Source organism: Elephantulus edwardii, unplaced genomic scaffold (assembly GCF_000299155.1).
Source record: "Elephantulus edwardii isolate Elephantulus edwardi_28Jun2011 unplaced genomic scaffold, EleEdw1.0 scaffold00075, whole genome shotgun sequence".
Lineage (NCBI taxonomy): Eukaryota > Metazoa > Chordata > Mammalia > Macroscelidea > Macroscelididae > Elephantulus > Elephantulus edwardii.
Genome location: NW_006399825.1, coordinates 5,983,400 through 6,003,229, shown reverse-complemented (window position 1 = coordinate 6,003,229; position 19,830 = coordinate 5,983,400). Strand labels below are relative to the sequence as shown.

Sequence of the window (19,830 nt, the reverse complement as noted above, 5' to 3'; positions counted from 1 at the left end):
CAGGACAGAGTGGAGTTTAGGGCTGTTGTACATAGGGTCGCTATGAGTCGCAAGCGACTCGACGGCACATAACAACAACAACAACAATAAGTGCCCTTAAGTTGACTACGACTCACAGCAACCCTATGTACAATAGTGATGAGCTCTGCTCTATCCCGAGCCAATCTCACAATCTTGGACACATCTGCCTCCATTGCCACAGTCACTGTGTCAATTCATCTCATCCAAGGTCTTCATCTCCTGTGCTGTCCCTCCACCCTTCCAAGTATGATATCCTTCTCCAAGGATTGGTCCCTTCTAGCAACATGCTCAAAGTATGTGAGACAGAGCTTCAAAATTCTTACCTCCAGTTGAAAAACATGGTTTCACCCTCTCCAGGACAGGAGGCTTAATGACTGAAAGCTGAAGTCCTTTAAAACATCTTTACAAAAGCCTGAGGAAGTGGGTTGCGAAGATGAGGACTCGAGTCTCAGAGAGGTGATGTAACTGGCCCAAGTTTACACAGTAAAAGGGAGAATGGGTTTGGAACTGAAGCTGTCCCATACTAAAGCACACACAATTAAAGCCAGCATTTTTTGCTACCCCCTTGCCACACTCCTCGGCGGGGAGTCCTGGCTGAACGGGAGTGAGGTAGAGAGATTCTTAGAGTCCCTGGCTACCCAAAACCACTGCCCTTAGTCAGGTAGCCCCTCTTGTGGCGGAGTACAGCTGTACTCCAACAGGTCCTCACTGGCCGAGTTTTCTTAAAAGGATCCCAGAACTTTTTTCTGAGGCACTTCTGTATGAACTCAAGCCTTCAGTTTTCTGTTAGGAGCCTTGTGATCTTACCATTTATACCTCATTTGAGGCACAAATTTGCTTGTCCTAATGGGCCACAGTAGCTGCCCCCAATCTAGTAATTTCCTGCTTCTTCTACCAGCCAACCATGGCAGTCTCATCTAACACTTACCTTCCTCCCATTCACAAAGAACACCAACTCATCTGATCTTGTGGGGCAAGGCATTGCACTTAGAAGCTTCACCTTAACAACTCTAGGAGAAAATGGTCTCCAAAATGAGCAGAAAGGACTTGGGTTCAAGTAATATGAATCCTTCCCAAGTCTAAGAGCAGACGTCCTGAGGCTCAGAGAAGAGAACAGGCAGTAGAGATGTCCTTGCCTCTTGGCCTCTTAAGCAGAGGGCACTGGTGAGGCCCCGCCCTCACCTCACGCCTCTTCTGCCTGCCACCAATCCTGGCTCTGAAGCAGGAATTGTACTCAACCCACATGTCACATCTCTGTTTGCTTTTTCTGACATTTGAGGACTTCTGTGTGAAAATCATAAACAATCTAGACTTCAATCCGTCTCCCGGACTGTTTCTGCACCAGGGCTATACCTGGTTGGTCTTCCCGCCCCTTTTTTCCCTCAAAGAGAATGACATTCTGCTTAAATGTGTTCATTTCCTACTTAAAACCTTCCAGTGACCCTCCATGATTCTTAGCAAACCCCCATGTACTTGCCATGGAGATTTTATGGGTTGGCTCTGCCCACCTCCCTGAGCACATCCTGAACCACCCTGTCCCTTGTTCATAAACTCTGCCTCATTGGCATTTTTTTTTTCTTGCCTCTTGAGTATGTATGTTAAATTTTTTCTGGGCATTTTGTGAATTCAGACTCCATCCGTGTCTCCTCTCCCAGACTCTGGCATGTCTAATGTCTTGTTACTTGGCTGTGAGTTCTTCCCTGATCACTCACTCACTCACTCACTCATTGCTGTTGAGTTGGAACCTACTCAGAACTGACCCTCCGTTGGGTTTCTGAAGCCCACCTTTCTCCTGCAGAGACCCTGGTGGATTTGAGCTTCCAGAGAGGTATGACCTTTGGTTTAGTAGTGCAATTCCTTACAGACCAGGTCACCAAAGCCCCCTCTGCCCAGGTCACCCAATGTAAAGTAGTGACCCTGTCACTATCCCACCACCTGTTTAATTTCCCCCTATAGTACTCATCATTATCTGATGTGGATATCATGTATCTTTCTGTTATTTGCTTTCCTCACCAAAATGTGAACTCTCTGAGGGTCAAAGCATTACTTCCAACTCATCACTGTATCCCAGGGCAAGCACAGTACCTACTACCACAGAATAAATGTCCAAAAAGAGTTGGTTGAATGAAGAAGTTTTGCGCATTCCTATAAACATGGTGCCCATACCCTTGTCTTGCTGTAATGCTCTCCCTCATTCTACCTTCATCAGAATGCATGCTACCAGATGAGTGAACTTCGGAATTGTTTGCTGAGTGAAATAAGGTGGATACATGTTTAATCCCACATATATAAGACATATAAAATATCTAGAATAGGCCAATACAGAGAATCAAAAGGTTATTACTGGCTGCTCAGGGCTGGGGAAGAAATAGAGATTTATTACTTAATACTTAAGGGGTACTGAGTTCATGTTCAGTACAATAACACACTAGTAATTGGATAATGGTGATAGTTTTATAACAGCAAGTGAAATTAACTTTCTTAGTTTTTAACTTAAAAAAGATTAAAATAGTAAACTATTATGTATCTTTTTACTATACTACTACTACTACTACTACTAATGAACTTGTAGCTTCAAACCCTCTTTTCTCTGAATTCTGCACACCCAGCCACTTGCTCATGTGCTTGCCTCTGTTAAACCAGGAACCAGGAAGTCAGTTGCTAATCTGCCACTGATAGTTGTTTATCTTTGTGTCTCATTTTCCCAACTAAATAATAAGCTCTTTGTAGGTTAGAGTCGCTCACTGAATTCCCCATAATGTCCAGCACGGATTGCAACTTGTTCACTGCAGCCATTGGTAAAATGCTTGGTGATTACCGAAGACAGAAGACATTGGTGATTCATTCATTAATTTATCTATCCATCCATCCACCCACCCTACTAATAGTTAACAAGTTACCAAGAACAAGATCTTCACGTGTTCTTTGCCTGAGTTAAGAGTTTAGAAAGGAAACACCACAGTCTTTACCTTTGTCATAAAAAGTACTAAGGAGAAATAAAGAACAGAGAATTAGCCATGCTTTGAGCTCAGGGGTCAGGAAAAAAACCTCCCCAAGCAAGCAGCACTTACCCACATAGACGAGGAGGAGGTGATTCCTGAGTGTGGAGGAAGACAGCAGCATGTGGAGACATAGGCCTTTCTATGGCTGCTTCTTTTTAAGGGAAAACCCACGCAGACCCTGCAATCTGTTCACCAGTGCCTTCTTCACTCTGGAGAAGGTTATCTAGTGAACATGAAATCCAGTTACCCAGTTGACGTCGAGTCATCTCTAACTCACAGTGACCCGACTTATCAAACCACATCCTACAGGATTTTCAAAGGCTGATTTTTCAGAAATAAATCACCAGGTTTTTCTTCCAAGGTGCTTCTGGGTAGACTTAAACCTCCAATTTTCCTTTAATAGGTGGACATATCACCGTCACCTGCTTGCACCACCCATTCCATTCATCGCACCACCACTGTCATTCTGGTGAGCTTAGAGAGTGCACTATTTCCATTTACAGGCGCACAAATGCTGTTGCTGTTAGAAGCATGAATCATGGCATTGCCACATATTTATAGCAATAAGCCCTTTAGCATCGGCATAAAATACACCATTTAATGGAGAAGAACCGTTTTGGAGGACTCAAATTGGATTATGGTGTTACAGTTGGCAGATAGGAGAGTATTTTGGATTAGAGAAGAGACTAAATTGAGTTGCTAGGAAACCGAAAACTGAGCCTGAATAATCTTAGAGGAGTGTTTTTCAAACTTGTTTGAACCAGAGAAACGTGTTTGAATGGAATCTTACAAAGTGTAAACAACTTCAATGAAAAGGTTGCTGCTTCAGTGGAAGAAAGGGGAAATAGGACCCTAAATCAACAGGCTCCCTTCCCTTCAGGAACCCCATGCACTGGCAGTTCAGTTTGAAAGCCGTTCACTTGCGAGTGAAGGAAAAGTTGCCGCATTCTCTGCCAAGTTTCCCTTATTCTTGAATCATATACAAAACAATGGAGAAAAGACAAACACTGCCTTCCTCCTGTTTTTCCTTTATGAAAAAGTAAGACCAAATTTAAATGGATTGTTTTAATGGGTGAGAGAAATTCTAAGTATAATAACCCTGGTGCTGGCGATGTTTGTTATAAAGTCTTGAGCTTGACATAGAAAAGACCCTATTAACCAGTGAAAGAATTGATAAAAGCAATGGAACTGCCCTCTGACAAGTCAGATAAGTCTTATTCTGGAGTAACATTTCCCACCACTGCAATGGAGAACAAAATAAAAACTCTCAATCCCCAAACACCTGAACAAATTATGATCATTGCATGAGTACCAATGGAGTGCTGCTTTCTGCTCAGAAAACTCAAAGATGGAACACAAAAAGCCAATCAGTGTTGTAGATGCTGTTAGTTTGATTCTGACTTTCATAGCAACATCACGTGACAACGTAGAATTATCCCATAAGATTCAAATTATAGTCTTTACGGCAGTAAATCATCAAGTCACTCTCCCAAGGGAGTGGTGGGTAGGTTTGCACCGTCAGCCTTTCAATTGGCATCCAAGTGGTTAACCATTATAACATCCGGGCTCCTTCGCAGAGTAATGTGGTTGTTATGTGCTGTGAAGTTGAGTATGAATCATATTGATCCTATGAGCAACAGATCTGAACCTTCGCCTATCCTGCGTAATCCTCACAATCTCTAACACACTCAATCCCATTGCTACAGTCACTGTTCAATCTACTTGGTTGAGGGTCTTTCCCTCTTTTGTCATCCCACCACCTTTCCAAGTATGATGTGTTTCTCCAAGAAATAATCTCTCCTAGCAACATGTTATGTTGCTCTGTGAGAAGAAGCTTCATTATCTTTGCCTCCAAGCAGCACTCTGGCTGTACCTTCCTATTTGTTCTTTTGGCAGTCCGTGTAATAGTCAGCTCTCTTCTCCAACAAAGTAGAAGGTATCAATCAATCTTAAAGGTATCAGTTCTTCTTCTGTCATCCTTATTCATTGTTCAGCTCTCAGATGGATAGCAAGTGACTGAAAAGACCATGGCCCAAATCAGGAGCAACTTAGCACTCAAACAGAAATCACTGATTCTCAATAATTTGGATAAGTCCCTGACTACAGACGTTCCCAGTGCAAATGTCATCATCTGACTGCTACTACCAAGTGTATATTGATTTTAGATTCAAGTAAGATGAAGTTGTTGACAGTCTCAATCTTTTCTACTCTTATCATGATGTTGCCTATTGGTCCGTCCAGTGGTGAGGATTTCTGTCTGTTAAGTGACTATTAAGTGACCATGTGAAGACATGTGGTTTCTTTGCATATGAGGTTCCTTCCATCTTACCCTCTAACTCTTGACTCTGGCAGCTACTCGGCTTATGAGTAGCTGGATGCAGTAAGACTTTTGGGTTCTCTGGGAGAAGATTCTCTCCCTCCTGGACTAGGGGAGTAACTGGAGATCAGCACCCAGAAACTGTGAATCAGGGGAGGACTTGGTTCTTTGGAGTGGCACAGAGAGAAAGAATGACATTGATGTCGTGTTCAGCATCTCCTAGAGTGGCCAAAAGGAGTGCCAAATATGTGAATAGAGTATGGAGTTTGTCTTTCAGTATGACTTCCCTAGTCCTTATCTGATGTTGTTATGCAGACGAGCAGGACTATGTAAATGGGAGTGTGTTAGTCTATCCACAAAAGGGTTGGCCTTCTACCATTCCACAAGGAGATTGGCCAGTCTCAACCATCTACAAGGGGGTTGGCTAGTCTCACTAATAAATTGAAGAGCTCTAGTTGTAGAGATAAAATTTTCCCCCATCAGCAGAATTTTTTTTCGTCTATCAGAAGAGAAGGAATTATTCTCCTGCCAGAAGAGAATGGGATTCTTTGCCCAACCAGAGAAGAGAGACCTCTCCCTACCTGGTGAAATGTAGAACATGATTTGAGAAGACAGCAGCAGTGATAAGCTGAATTGGAGAATTGCTGTGAGACGTGACTTTTGGTGGAGTGGGGAGCCAATATTGGCAGGACGGAGAACTTTGGTGGACATTAGCAGAGGAAGTCAATATTGGCAGGACTGAGAACTTTGTTAGACAACTGGGGTAAAGCCAATATTGGCAGGACTGAGAACTTGGGAACACTTAGAGCCTCGAGGCTGAGATGCCTGCATACACATTTTGGGAGCTATCTTGACTATTTTGCTATTAATCTCTATTATAGTTGTTTAACTCCCCTAATATAGTTCTGTGTGATCTGTGTGCTATTACTCGGATTTTGGACCCAGCCAAGCAGTGAGATTGGTGTTGAGATGAGTAGAAGGAGGCATGGGAGCATGGGGACATGTGTGACCTCCTGGGAATTGGTTTTGTGTTATTGATGCTGTGGGTGGGGATAGTTTCCTCCTGCGAAGTTGGTGAAGGTCAGATATGGTGCTTTCCACGTGGCCCTTTTTCTTTTTACACAGAGTCACTTCCTACTCATGAAACTGGGCTGGTGAGAGGAGTCAGGAAAGCCATAAAGCTGTGAGGCTTCTTTCAGTTGTTTTCACAAGGCTTGGCAATCTTTCTGTTTCTACTCTGATAGTCCATGGCAGATTGGACAAGATCACTTTGCCTTCTGTAGACTTTGGTTCCACTTAGAACCACAGATCTAAGTGGAGCTATTCTTAGGACCCTTGAGAGCTTGGGTTGGGTTACCAGAGCCTCAACAACTACCCTGGAGCTTAGTGATCTGACCAAAACAAAACAAACCCAACCCAAACAAGCCCAACAACAACAATAACAACAATAAAACCCCCAAACCAACCAAAAAGGTAAAAAAACAATCCAAACCAAAAGACATTGAAGAGAGCTCTGGTGACATAATTCCACTGCTGCTCTGGAAGTTTGAATCCACCAGCTGCTTTGCAGGAGAAAGATTGACAATCTCCTCGTGTATGATTTCCAGCTTCTCAAAACCTACTGGAGGGCCAGCTATTAGTTCTTACTTGACAACAATGAGTTTGAGTAATTGTGTCAAAGGAGCCTGGTGGCACAATGGTTAAAGAATTCTGCTGCTGATTCGGGTCAGAACCCAACAACAACTTTTGAGAGAAAGATGTGTCAGTTTGCTCCCATAAATATTTCTAGCTTTAGAAACCCTGTGTGGCAGGACCACCATGAGTCAATACTGATTTGATGGCAAGGATTTTAATTTTGGTGTTTATTGTGGGCCAAAGAGTTCTTGGATAGTACAGATGGTTATGCGCTTGGCACCACCTGAAAGGTGGAAGATTTAGAAACATTTAGTGGCCCCTGAGAAGAAAGGGCTGCTGAATCTACTTTTGAAAAGTCAATCATTTAAAGAAGCTGTGGTATATTCACACAATGGAATACTACGCTGCATTGAAAAACAAGGAACTCATGCAATATTATTCAAAATGGGTGAGCCTGGAGGACATTGTGCTGAGTGAAATATCTCAAGGTGTGGGTAAGACTGAGAAAAACTGGATAAATTATGTATACTTCATTGAAGCTGATGAGGAAGAGAATAGTTTAAAAGTAATATATTTTAGGGCATTATGATTATCATAAGAGTTCGGAATGAGAGATGCAGAGTGGAGTATACTCTGGGTAGGGGTGGAGAGTGTGGGGAGATTGTGTACCAATGAAGGAGTTTTTTCTTTTGCTTTTCAAGGAGAAGAGCGAACTGGGGGGGACGGGGGGGGGTGGGCAGGGAGAAAAGTGCAACAATGAATGAATGGAAATCCAAAATCTCTGTAAATGTTCATTGAAATGAATAAAAAAAAATACTATGGATAAAAACTACTCTGACACATGAAGTCTTCAAGAGCAGGAATTGACTTAAGGGTAACTGTAAAAGGATTGTGGCTTGAACTGAGTCTTTTACCATACCCCTCATAAATATGTTGACTCTAACCCTTGTTACCTGTGAATACAACTTTGTTTGGAAACAAGGTATTTAAAAATGTAAGCAAGTTAACATAAGGTTGTACTAAAGGCACTCATGGAGACAAGTAGATTCCATGTGAAAATAGAGACAGAAATGAGAATGACTCCATTCACTCGTCAAAGAACAGCAAAGATGCCTGGTGTACACCAGGAAGCTAGGATAGAAGAAGGAAGAATATTTTCAGAGTTTTCAGAAGGAGCATGGCTGACCCCACAATCTCAAAGTTATAGCCTTTGAAAGTATGAGAAAACAAATTCTTATAGGGTTAAAGCTATCCTGTTTGTGACACTTTGTTACAGCAGCCTTGGTAAATTAATACACGACTCAAATGCCAGAAAGAGAAAGATCATCCAGAACTGATAGAACACACCCAACAAAACGGAGTTGCTGAGGAGTGAGAGGATCTCGGATAATATGAGATGCATGCTGCCAATAAAGGACTCTGGGGAAAAATCACAGTATCTGACCTAGCAATGATCTGAGTCAGGAAAAAAACCCCATACCAACCACTTGAATCATAGAAATGTCGGTTGAAACTCACCAACTGGCACAAACCTCCAATGATCATTGTATAGATTCTCCTGCACAGAGAACCTACTTTTCATACTGTTTTTATGTACCTTTGAGTCAGAACTAATCCATAGCTGACCCTTCGGTGGGTTTTCAGAGGCAGTAAATATCAAGGGAGGAGAGTGCTCATCTTTCTTCTATTGGAACAGCTGGTGAATTTGAACAGAACACCTTTATATTGACATAGTATCTCCTCATCCTTAGACTACCAGAGCTCCTTGTTAGCACTGTATAATAGAAACACTGTTCTCTATTGTGCATGGACAGGGTGACTGTTGGCACTATTCTGTTCATTGCGCTTATTTCTTGTGCTTATCTTGTATGTAAGTTCCTTAAAAAGCCTTGTCTGATCAACATGGATTTGACTGTGCTCCTTGGAGCTACTTCCGCTGCTGAGCATGTGGGTGCAACAAGGAGACATCTGTGAATAATCATAAAAATAAAGGTCATTTAATGTTCAGCCCTCCAAATGACTTCCTGGGGTGGTGGTGGGGGAACTCAACCAACCAATTAACAAATCCACCAACCAATCAACCAACCAATGCAGGGAGACAAGAATGGTGAGGACTGTCATTGTACATTAATGGTGTGAAAAAGAAAATGTGAGAAATATACCAATATATTGCACAAGAGTCCAGTAGTTCAGTGGTTAAGTATTCAGCTGGTAATGGAAGGGTGGTTTGAACCCACCAGCATCTTTGTAGGAGAAAGATGCAGCAGTTTGTCTCTGTTAAGGTTTATAACCTTGAAAAGAAAGCTTATGGGACAGTTCTATCCTCTCAGAATCAGCTCAATGGCTGTGGGTTTTTAAAAATGTCTAATCACAGAGCAAAACTCTACTGACATAGAAATCGTGATGGCATGATAAGAGACTTGGAGGCTAAATGCAGGAGATGTAGAATGTGAATAATAGAATAGCTAAGTAAGAAAGAGCAATTGAGAAAGATGACAGTTAAGGATCGTTTACATGAAGATGAGAGCTCTGGTGGGATAGTCTGTAGGGAAGTGGTTGCACTGCTAACCTAAAAGCCACCTCACTGATGGTTTGAGTCCATCAGCTGCAACCTGGGAGAAAGATGGGCTAATGGACAATAACCCCTCGTGTAATTTATAGCCTTGGAAAACTGATAGAGAGTCAGCTATGAGTCAATTTCAGCTCCGTGATAATGAATTTGTTGTGTGTTTCTAAAAGTATCATCAATTACTATAAGAATCTTTTCTGAGCTGAAGTATTGGCAGTGCTTCCTAAATTCCAGGCTGGACTGAAGAGAAAGAGCACTCACCTGACATTGCTTGGTAACATATCTGAATTGTGTGGATGAATAGAATATCAAGGTTACATTTTCTGTGAAAGCAAATCAGCCTGCCGTCTAACTTCCTGGCTGCCGTGATGGGCACCAGAGGGCAGTAAGGACACTGACTGGTGAGTCCTGTCTTTGGAAAGAGGTATTTCCTTTCTACCTTCAGCCTTCTCTTCTTCTAGTCTAGCCTAGCACACACACAATTATTGCCTATTCTCCCACCACAAAGTGACAACTAATAAAAGGCAGAGCTTCAATATCTAGTACACAGACAAATTAGTTTGCTTATTTTTGTTGTCAATCCTCACAGGAGACTGTCCATCTTCTCTGTTATGTTAGGACTACATTTCCAAAGGAAATAAAGTATGAAATAATTGAAAAAGCAGCTTGAGGACTTTATGCTCTCAGATAGCAAAGGAGGCCACATTTTGGATACTGTTATGGATTAAATTGTGTGTCCCCCACCCGCCCAATCTCCTTCCTCTGCAAAGGCAGGTATGTTATAATAAAGTGTGTAAGGGAAGCTCTGTAAGATCCTTCTTGATTTGAAAAACCAAAGAGTTATAAAAGAATGCAGCATTGTGTAATCCCCTCACAGAAAAGGAAGTTCTTCTAGGGTTGTTGTTAAGTGCATGACTCATAGTGACCATGCGGACTACAGATCTGAACCCTGTCCTATCCTGTTCTATCCTTATCATCTCTGACTACTTGAGCCTGTTGCTTTCATCATTGTGTCAAATCATTTTGTTGAGGGTCTTCCTCTCTTTTGCTGACCCTTTACCTTTCCAAACATGATGTCTTTTTCAAGAATTAGCCTCTCTTAACAACATGCCCAAATATGTGAGATGAAACTTTACCAACTTTGCCTCCAAAGAGCACTCTGGCTGCACTTTCTTCAAGATTTATGTGTTTGTTCTTTTTGGTGGGACATTCAGCACTCTTCCCTAACAACACAACTCAAAGACATTGATCTTTCTTCTGTTCTCCTTATTCATTGTCCTGCTCTCAGATGCATAGCAAGTGACTGAGAAGGCCATACTCTGAATCAGGCCTACCTTAGTCGTGCTGACATCATTGCTAATCAATACTTTAGAGAGGTTTCTGATAGCAGATTTTCTCAGGCAGAGCCCATTAAATGAAGTGAGCAGAGATAAGAAATAATCTTCAGTAGTAAGGTGCATCCTATTGGATCCAGACACTTAGAAGGCCAGAACACATGGGAATCTTCAAGGAGTGTCTGATCTACAAATGCTGATTGAAACAAGGAATTTCCTTCAAAACTGATAGAGAGGGGCTTCCCCTTGAGCTGGTGCCCTGAATGTGGACCGCCAGTCGCTTAAACTGTAAGAGAGCGCATTTCTGTTTGTTAAAGGCCTCTGCTTGTGATGGCTCCATTACAGAAGCATTAGATAGTTAAGGCAGACACTAAGACAAAACAACGGGCTTAGAGTGGATTTGTGATGATTGCTTTATTCAGTGTGATTTCCCAGGTAAGGAAGAAACAGCACCAAGTGTAAGGCTCATGGCAGTTGAGGACCAGTTGGAAGTTCTGGACAGTTTACTCTCCTAGTATCTTCTAAATAGGCCATGAAGAAGTGATAGAGCCATGCAGCTCCTGGCCAACTCTTATTATCTAACAAGATGTGGCTGTAGGCTTTTCTTCCCAACTTCCTATTAAGAGACCTCACCTCAATGACTTGGGATTGGCCCATATGGAAGTATTTACACTCTGGAAATGGCATAGGTTAATTTTTTTTCACCAAAAGAATGAATGTTATTAGCATACTTTTGGCTCCGGGGAATCTAACCTTGAAAGTTTTAGGGGCAGAAGTGGATGACTTTCTTGAACAGATCTCTGAAAAAGAAGTACAATGAGTATTTCTCAAAAACTCTCTTCAATAATCCTCCTAGGTTAATGAAAACTCCAGCCATGTTTTGAAATCATAATGATAATAGATTTTCATGATAATACAAACTAACACAAGAACTTATGTTTCTAATTTCGCCTTTAAATGAAAATATACATCTTAAAATAGTGACACATTGATTTGAGCTACACAAAATAAGGAAAAGCTGCTGAGGTTATAATTACAATTGGGAGCCAACCACATATATTTTGCAGTGATGTGAATCTCTTAAGGTCAATGATTTTGTATTCTTTCTTTTTTTAAGAAAACGTATTATTAAGACACATGGATTGACCAGGGTGTAAATGTTGAAGGGTCATCTCTAGGAATCTGAAAAAGAGCAAAAGAGAAGATATAGTTGTTAGTAGAATGTTATTATATGAAAAAGCTATTGCAATTCATAAAACAAGTTAATGTGTTTTAAAAAGAACAATCCAATGTCCATTTTAGTCTTACCAAAACTACATAATTTTTACATTTCTTTCAGTGTTTGAGTTGTACATGTCCTTGTTCTTATGATTTCTAAGTAGTTAGAGTAAGATGCATCTTGTCAAGAATCCTTGGAATTTTAAAGGTATAAAGTACAGCAATCTTATTTTTATAACCAAAAACTCATTTAGTTCTGAAGTAATCAGTTCAATACATAAATAAGGAATACATTTTTCTACTAATTCTAGATATATGCTTAGCATCTAGAAAATGAGAATTTATTTTAGTAGTGTGTGATTCACAAGCCATACCAAGAAGTGTCATGTGACTTGATATTTTCATTTATTATTAAATATAAATGAGTAAACTATTTAGTTTCAGATCTTTTGTTCATAGAGTCCCTATGAGTCATATTCAACTTGATGACACCTAACAACAACAACAAAAACAAACCAGTTATCAGATAGTTTTTGTATAATTAACTAGGCCAGATAGTCAATCAATCTGATTATTGAGGAATTTAAATTATACATCAATTGAATGTTGACAAAATGTTTAAAGAAATAATATACCATGTCTACTTGATATTAGAGCATTAAGAAGAATGAATAACACTAGCTCAATTGAATATGCTTTTCTTTGAGGCCTGAAATGAGTATCACTAAATGCTACTCCACTGTCTTGAAAAACAGAGGAAAAACTTTCTGCTGTCTTGAAAAATAGAGGGAAAATGATATTTTTCACAGAAAAAGATGTACATGCTCTATAGTTTTCTCGTGGCTACTAAATTAACACCAAGAACAGCAAAGTTCAAGCAAGGGGCATTACAGCAGGAATCTCACATACCATGTCTGTAAATTGATCCATGCAAGTCATTCTAATCAGCTCAGGAGTCACTGGGCTGTTCATGGGGAAGATCTTCGTCAGTCCTCTCTCTTTGCGGGCAGCAGTCACAGCGTCATATATGGCAAACAACACGGAGCTTCCCAGGAACATTCCAGCTTCACCCAAGCCCTGAGAGGAGAGCAGGAGGTATGGTTCTTTTAGAGCTAGTTTGTGTAGACACACACACACACACACACACACACACACACACACACTTCACTTTTTCTTTTCTTTTTTTTTTTACACTTCACCTTTTCAACCCTCAGAATGGAGCCCAGAGAAGTTGATGAAGATGCACTATGGCATTGGCACAGCAGAAAAGCCAAAAATGCTCCACCCTGGAAAAATCCTAAAGACCAGGGCCCGTGCTGGCCTTTGAGATATGACAACTTCTCTAGACTACTTGTATTTTACTCAAAATGCAAACAAAGCAATAACAACCTTTGTGGTGAAGATTAAAAGGCAGCAAGGTTGTTGCCTTTAGAAAGACTGGCACTAAGAGGTTTTTTTTTTTTTTTCGTATGCTAACTTCCCTGGCTGTGTTGGATCTGTTTGAATGAGCAGAGTAGCAGGATTATGGTTTAGATAATAAATTGGTACATTTTTGTATGATTTCTCCCATTCCTTTCTTTCAAAGTGGTCTGATCTGTGACCTGTGCCCATCAACTTCTTGACTTATTGCAAGGGTGTGACAAAAGACCCACTGTAGGGAGAGTCTATTATGGCTTTAGTTTAAAGGGTCCAATTTGTTTTGAGGTAAATGTGGAGAGAGAAAGGTGGTGCCTTGGGGCAATGGAAGGGATTTCATAAAATGCTATAAAAATTGTTATAAAAGGAATTGAGTTGCCTCTCTTTGGATAGAAGGTTTTCTTTTGTGATGTTAATGAGGCCATATGGGATTGAGGTGGGTCTCTGAGTGGTGTCATACTTAAAGGGAAAACAAGCAAGGAGAATCACACATGGGAAAGAACCCTGGTAGAACTAGTCTTATATCAATAAATAGATATATTGAGAAAGGGAAGGATTGAGGATGGGCGGAGGTAGAATAAACTAGACAAGAGCTCAGGTACACAGCATCTCAGGTGCCAGCAGCTAGTAACACCTCAGAGCAAACCAGCAGTGAGAGATTTAGTTGAAAGCAATTTGTGATTAGGGTAGGAAGGGCAGCACGAGGAAGAAGACTAGAGTCTGGAGAATGTAGAGGTGCAGAGCGCAGCTATGAAAAGTGCTTACTTCAGTTTTATCACATGAGGACGGACTCATTTACCAAGATGTTCCACTCTTCCTCACTCTACTTGTTTGATTTTAATCTGTTTCATGATCTGTTTGAAAAGTGAAGTCTCCAGGAGAAAATGATGTCACTCCTGAGACTAGGATCTCTTATCACCTTTTATCTCATTAAGCCACCCTCATGGATCAACTCTCAACCAAACAACAGTCAAGTCTGCAAGGTGAGTAATAACACCAGGGTGGTGGCTAAATCCTTAGAAAAAGAACACATACATGACAAAAAAAGGGTGGCATTTGCTAGGGATGGAGCTCAGAAGACAGGAAAGTATAGGACAAGTGGAAATGCTAAACACAAGACAGAAGTGGGAAGAATGCTGTTAACACTCTGGAGACTGCAGCTAATGTCACGAATCAAAATAGGTATAAATTCTTGAGTAGGAAATGAACTTGCTCTGTAAACTTTAACTAAAGTCACAATACAAATTTTTTTGGAAAAAGTGATGGCTTTGACTTTCTGAAGGCAGTGAGTGTCACTTGGCCTGGAACTTGCTATCCTTCTTTCTTTCTCCTTTTGAAATTTGTATCCAATTAGGAGGGTAAACAAATTCAGGGACTATTGCCTTAATTTTGAAAGAGGATGTGTGGTGTCAAGGGTTTATTGTTCAAAATGGCTTTCTTAATCATTAATTGACTTTGACTTGGCTACATAGATGGGTGTGATCATACAAATAGGGTGTGATGGTCTACCTCATTGCTGCAAAAGATCAGGAATACAGACTTCAATATAGATTGTATCAAGAAAACAAAGGTCTTCACCATGGGGTGAACAGACATGATAGATGGAGAAAGGATTGAAATTGTCAATGATTTAATCTTCCTCGAATCAACAATCAACACCCTTGGTGCCAGTAGTTAGGGAATCAGGAGACATTATGGCATTGGACAAGTTCACTGTCAAGGACCTCTGTAAAATACTTAAGAGCAATGATGTTACCTTGGAGACTTATGGTATGCCTCAATCAGGCCAGGGTCTTTTTGATCACCTACTATACATCTGAGAGCTGGGTACTAAATAAGGATGACAGAAGAAGAATTGATACTTTTGAATTGTGGTGCTGGAGAAGAGTACTGAATAGCCCATGCACTGCCAAAAGAACAAACAGATATGTCTTGGAAAAGGTGCAACCAGAGTGCTCTTTGGAGGCAAAGATGACAAAGCTCTGTCTCTCATACTTTAGACACAATTTGCTAGGAAAAGCTATTCCTTGGAAAGGGACAATATATTTGGAAAGATAGTCGGCAAAAGAGAGGAAGACCTCCAATGAGATGGATTGATACAGTGACTGCAGCAATGGGCTCAAGCGTGTCAGAGATGATGAGGATGGCACAGGACAGGGCAGAGTTCAGGTCTGTTGTTCATAGGGTCGTTATGAGTCGTATTTGACTCGACAGCACCTAACAACAATAACAAGCCTATCTACAAGGAGTTCGCTAGTCTTGCCATCCCACTAGGTTTAAATAGAGCAGTTTCAGCAGCAGAAACTGGGAATCTGAACACCAGAAAGGAAGAAACTGCAGTGTATCCTTTGGAGCTAAAGATTCCTGTGCGTCTCAGCCTGGGACATACAGGAGCAACAGCAGCAACTTCAGTAAACAATCAGAGACCAACCTGAGACAGGGCCACAGGTCTTTACTCAAGCTTGTTGGAGCACTGAGGGAAGACACTGTAACTGGTAGAACCAAGGGAACTTTGTGACACTGACCTAAGCCATGAAGTTGAAGGTCAAAGGGTCTGCAACCACACTTGAGAAACTCTAGACTAAGAGGTTGTATCCTGCTGTCAACCTGAACTATAGCCTGTAAACTTCCCTAATAAAGCCCATAATCATGAGTAAGGTTCTGTGTGGTCTGTGAACTATTGCAATGGATTTTGGACCCAGTAGAGCAGTAATATTGGAATTGGAATTAGTAGAAGTAGATGCACAAGTATAGAGAATAAGTCTGACCTCATGAGAAGTGGCTTTGTGTTATAGATGTTGTTGATGGGAATTAGTAGAAGTCAGACTTGGCCATTCCTTTGCTGGTCTTGCTCTTTTTACAGAGGAGGATTTGTGTTCTTACCTTAGATGAGTAGATGGCGATGGGGTTTTGGGAATGCACTAAGGTGACATAGATCTCCTCTGGAATCTCAGTGACGGTGGGGATTTGGTAGTCATCTGGCCCCCGAGAAAGAAGCACCCCTTCTGGAGAGTATTTCAGTTCTTCTATGGTATAAAGGCCCATTCCTTGGATAAATGCTCCCTCAACCTACGGTCAGACAGTCCACATGACATTGGTTGAATAAACATTCCAATGTGAATGAACTCTAACCTATAGTAAGCCATTCTTTTTTTTCTATAATTATATTTTATTAATTTTCATAAACATTTACAGAGATTTTGGGCTTCCACTCATTCATTGTTGCACTATTCTCTCTACCCTCCTCCCAGTTTGTTCTTGTCCAAATGCCACAGTGCTTGTCAAAGTCAGTTCTGATTAATCTCCTTTGTTGGTGTGTCCTTTGCCATTCCCTATCACTCCTCCCTGAGAGAGACTTCACCCTGAGTCATAAGGAAAAGGGGATGGCGTATTCTCTTAGCTACTTCCTGCTGAAAAGGGACGCTGTGGGTTTCAGGGTGAAGATCTTCTCTCACTACTCTAAAGGGCCCCTTTGGCAGTAGGAAACACATAGACTATTATGGAGATTGATTTTGGAATTTAGATGCACTCTTATTGATTGTGCTTGGCTGTACATGTTCATATCCTTGAAGATGTATCATGGGGGTGTTGCAACCTAGAAGACACAAATTTGACTAACAAGTTATAAGTACATGAGTCCAAAAATTATGGAAAAGTAAAAGAAAAGATTCTTTCATTGTTTTACAAACCCTCCCCCAGGTCCCCTCCACCATGTAGCCCTCGCTCTAGTCTCCTGTGATGACAGAAATACCCAGTTATATCTCTCTTTTAAACGGTTCTCTCCCTCCTCTGTTTCAGTGCAGTATACATTATAGTAAGCCATTCTTGAAAGCGCCTTGCTGGGCTTAAAATAGGCTCTTTGGATGCTGTCTCTGTCACCCTGCCTGGCCTCACTCCAAGTCTTTCTTCCCAAGATATTTTACAGCCCAGATACACCTCACTTATAAAAACACCATGCCAAGCCCATTGCTGGTGAGTCTATTCTGATTTATGGTGATTGCATGTGTTATGGAATAGGACTGAGCTCCAAGGGGTTTTCCTAGAGGCCATCTTTATGGAAGAAGATCACCCAGGAGTGAGTTTGAACTGCCAACCTTTCAGTTAGCAGCCAAGCACAAACCATTTGCTCTGCCCAGATACCTTGATACTTGCCAAGTTCCTAGTCTTTCTCCAAACCCATCAAGTTATTTTTGACTTCCAATGCAATTTATTCTGGTCTTATGGATCTCTCTCCCATCACCATGTCAATCTGCGAACCTCCTACCCATCCTCCAGGGTTTAGCTAAACTGTTACCTCTCTGGAGCCCTTTGGGTCTGCCCCTCCACATTAAGTGCCTTTAGGAATTGTTTGCCCCAGGACTGCTGCACTTTGAACACACTCCCCATAATGTCAGTACTTGTTCACTTCATCTCTCATCTCTTTATCTCTTTGTCCTCCTTACAAAATTTTAAGCAGATAAAAACCCAACCTGCCTGTATTATATACCTTGTGTGATGCCTAGTACATAGATGCTAAAAAAAGTCTGCTGGATTTCCTAAAAAAGAAGCTAAAACTAAGGAACACTGGCATAAATAAATGAAGTCGGAATACTTCTGTTTGCTACAATATTTGGATTTATGTATTTCCCTTCATAAATTATGATAAAGAGTAGGTCAATGTTAAACAGTATGAGCTGAAAGAAATAGTTATATTCATTAAAAGCCATGTTTGTTCTGTTTACAAGCTATTATGTTCTAGGGAAAAGGGTCCCTTATGAAAGGAATGATGCTTGGATGTCCAACTATAAATATTGTAGGGAGTTAGTCTGAGATATAAAATTTAGAAATATATTTAGTCAATTTAAGTGTGGCCTGTTTGCCACACTGTAAGTAACAAGAATTAAAAAAAAAACCCTCAAAACTATGTCCACAGCTGGTGGCTTCAAAGTGTCAACTTCCTCCAGACCTCCAAAGTGTCAGCCTTCCCGTTAGCAGCGCAACATGTAACAAACTTTGTCGTCAGAACAAGATTGCGTTGAAGTATTTATCTTCCACTCATACTTCTCTAAAGCACAGAGTCTTTAAATTCAGTATTTATGTTGTTGCTAAGACAAATTTGGAGTCCCAGGGTAGTGCAAGCTGTTAACATACTTGGCTGTTACTGACATATGCCTTGGAAGAAAGGCTTGGCACTCTGTTTTAAAAATTTGGTTATTGAAGACCCTATGGACTGAAGTTCTACTCTTACACAAGATCACTATGAGTTCGTGTTAACTCCACCATAACTGTTATTGTGGTGGTTGTTTGAATATGGAATGCTTCACTAATTTGCATGTTATCCTTGTGCAGGGGCCATGCTAATCTCTGTATCATTTCTGTTTTAGAATATGTGCTGCCAAAGCGAGCACCATAACTGTTTTTTTAAATGCAGTTTTATGACTATATACCTATGTCTCTATATTTCCTCATTCTGTATGTTCACTTAATAAAAATCAGAAAAGGCAGAGAATTTCAAAGCAGAACAAAATACATATAATTCCTGTCATGCAAAGATAACCAAGGTTAACTTTTTTTTGAGATTTTTCTCTCCATATCTTAACTGTGTCTGTGTAACCTATAATATTTGTTGAAGAACATATGCACTAAATATAAGCAAGGTTTGAAGAACTCTGGGAAATAATGTCCTGAAGGAATAGCCACTAAGTGGAATTGACCAAAAGCACCTGGGGGTGGGTCTGCTGTTACACACCTGTCCAATGTCGATGGCTGGGTTTATGCTGAAAGCAGCATCCATGAAGATATCAGTCCTCAGAAGCTATGCCAAGAGAAAAAAAATGTGACAGGAATATTATAAATTTAAAATAGGATAGAAAAACTGTGGTACATTTACACATGGAATAATACACAACATTGAAAAACAATGAACTTGTAAAACACTGCACCACGTGGGTGAGCCTGGAAGATACTATGCTGAGTGAAATATCTCAGTCACAAAAGGACAAATACTGCACAGCACCACTGTTATAAAATAAGACTGACATGGGGATGGGTTTGGGGGAAGAATAGGAAAAGAAAGGATAGATAATGAACTGGAAGAAGTGAAGGGAAGGGCTATCTGAAAGAAATGTGCGGTTAGGCAATATTATATGTATCACAATTAACAATCTGGAAAAAGATCCATTACAAAGTGGACTAGGGGAGAGGGAACAGAGGGGGAGGGAGGAAAACATGCATCAATGACTGAATGAAAACCCAAACTTTCTGTAAACTTTAAAATCACAACTAAAAGAAAAAAGCTCCTCATTAGAATTCTAATTCTTCCCTTGGAAGGATCATATT

General features: G+C 40.7%; 2 protein-coding genes across 2 annotated transcripts in view; both read right to left on the bottom strand.

The window, feature by feature from the left end:
* AOX1 (aldehyde oxidase 1) overlaps positions 1–1,003 on the bottom strand; it is a 129,356-nt gene extending 128,353 nt beyond the window's left edge. Inside the window, exon 1 of the mRNA XM_006889140.1 lies at positions 950–1,003. Coding sequence (XP_006889202.1) covers positions 950–1,003 — 54 coding nt within the window. The remainder of the gene's footprint in view (positions 1–949) is intronic.
* An 11,003-nt stretch (positions 1,004–12,006) lies between these two features.
* Positions 12,007–19,830, bottom strand: part of LOC102857281 (aldehyde oxidase-like) — a 103,164-nt gene continuing 95,340 nt past the window's right edge. The window contains exons 33-36 of the mRNA XM_006889139.1: positions 19,241–19,306; positions 16,396–16,581; positions 13,006–13,173; positions 12,007–12,060 (exon numbers count right to left, since the gene is read on the bottom strand). Coding sequence (XP_006889201.1) covers positions 12,007–12,060; positions 13,006–13,173; positions 16,396–16,581; positions 19,241–19,306 — 474 coding nt within the window. The remainder of the gene's footprint in view (positions 12,061–13,005; positions 13,174–16,395; positions 16,582–19,240; positions 19,307–19,830) is intronic.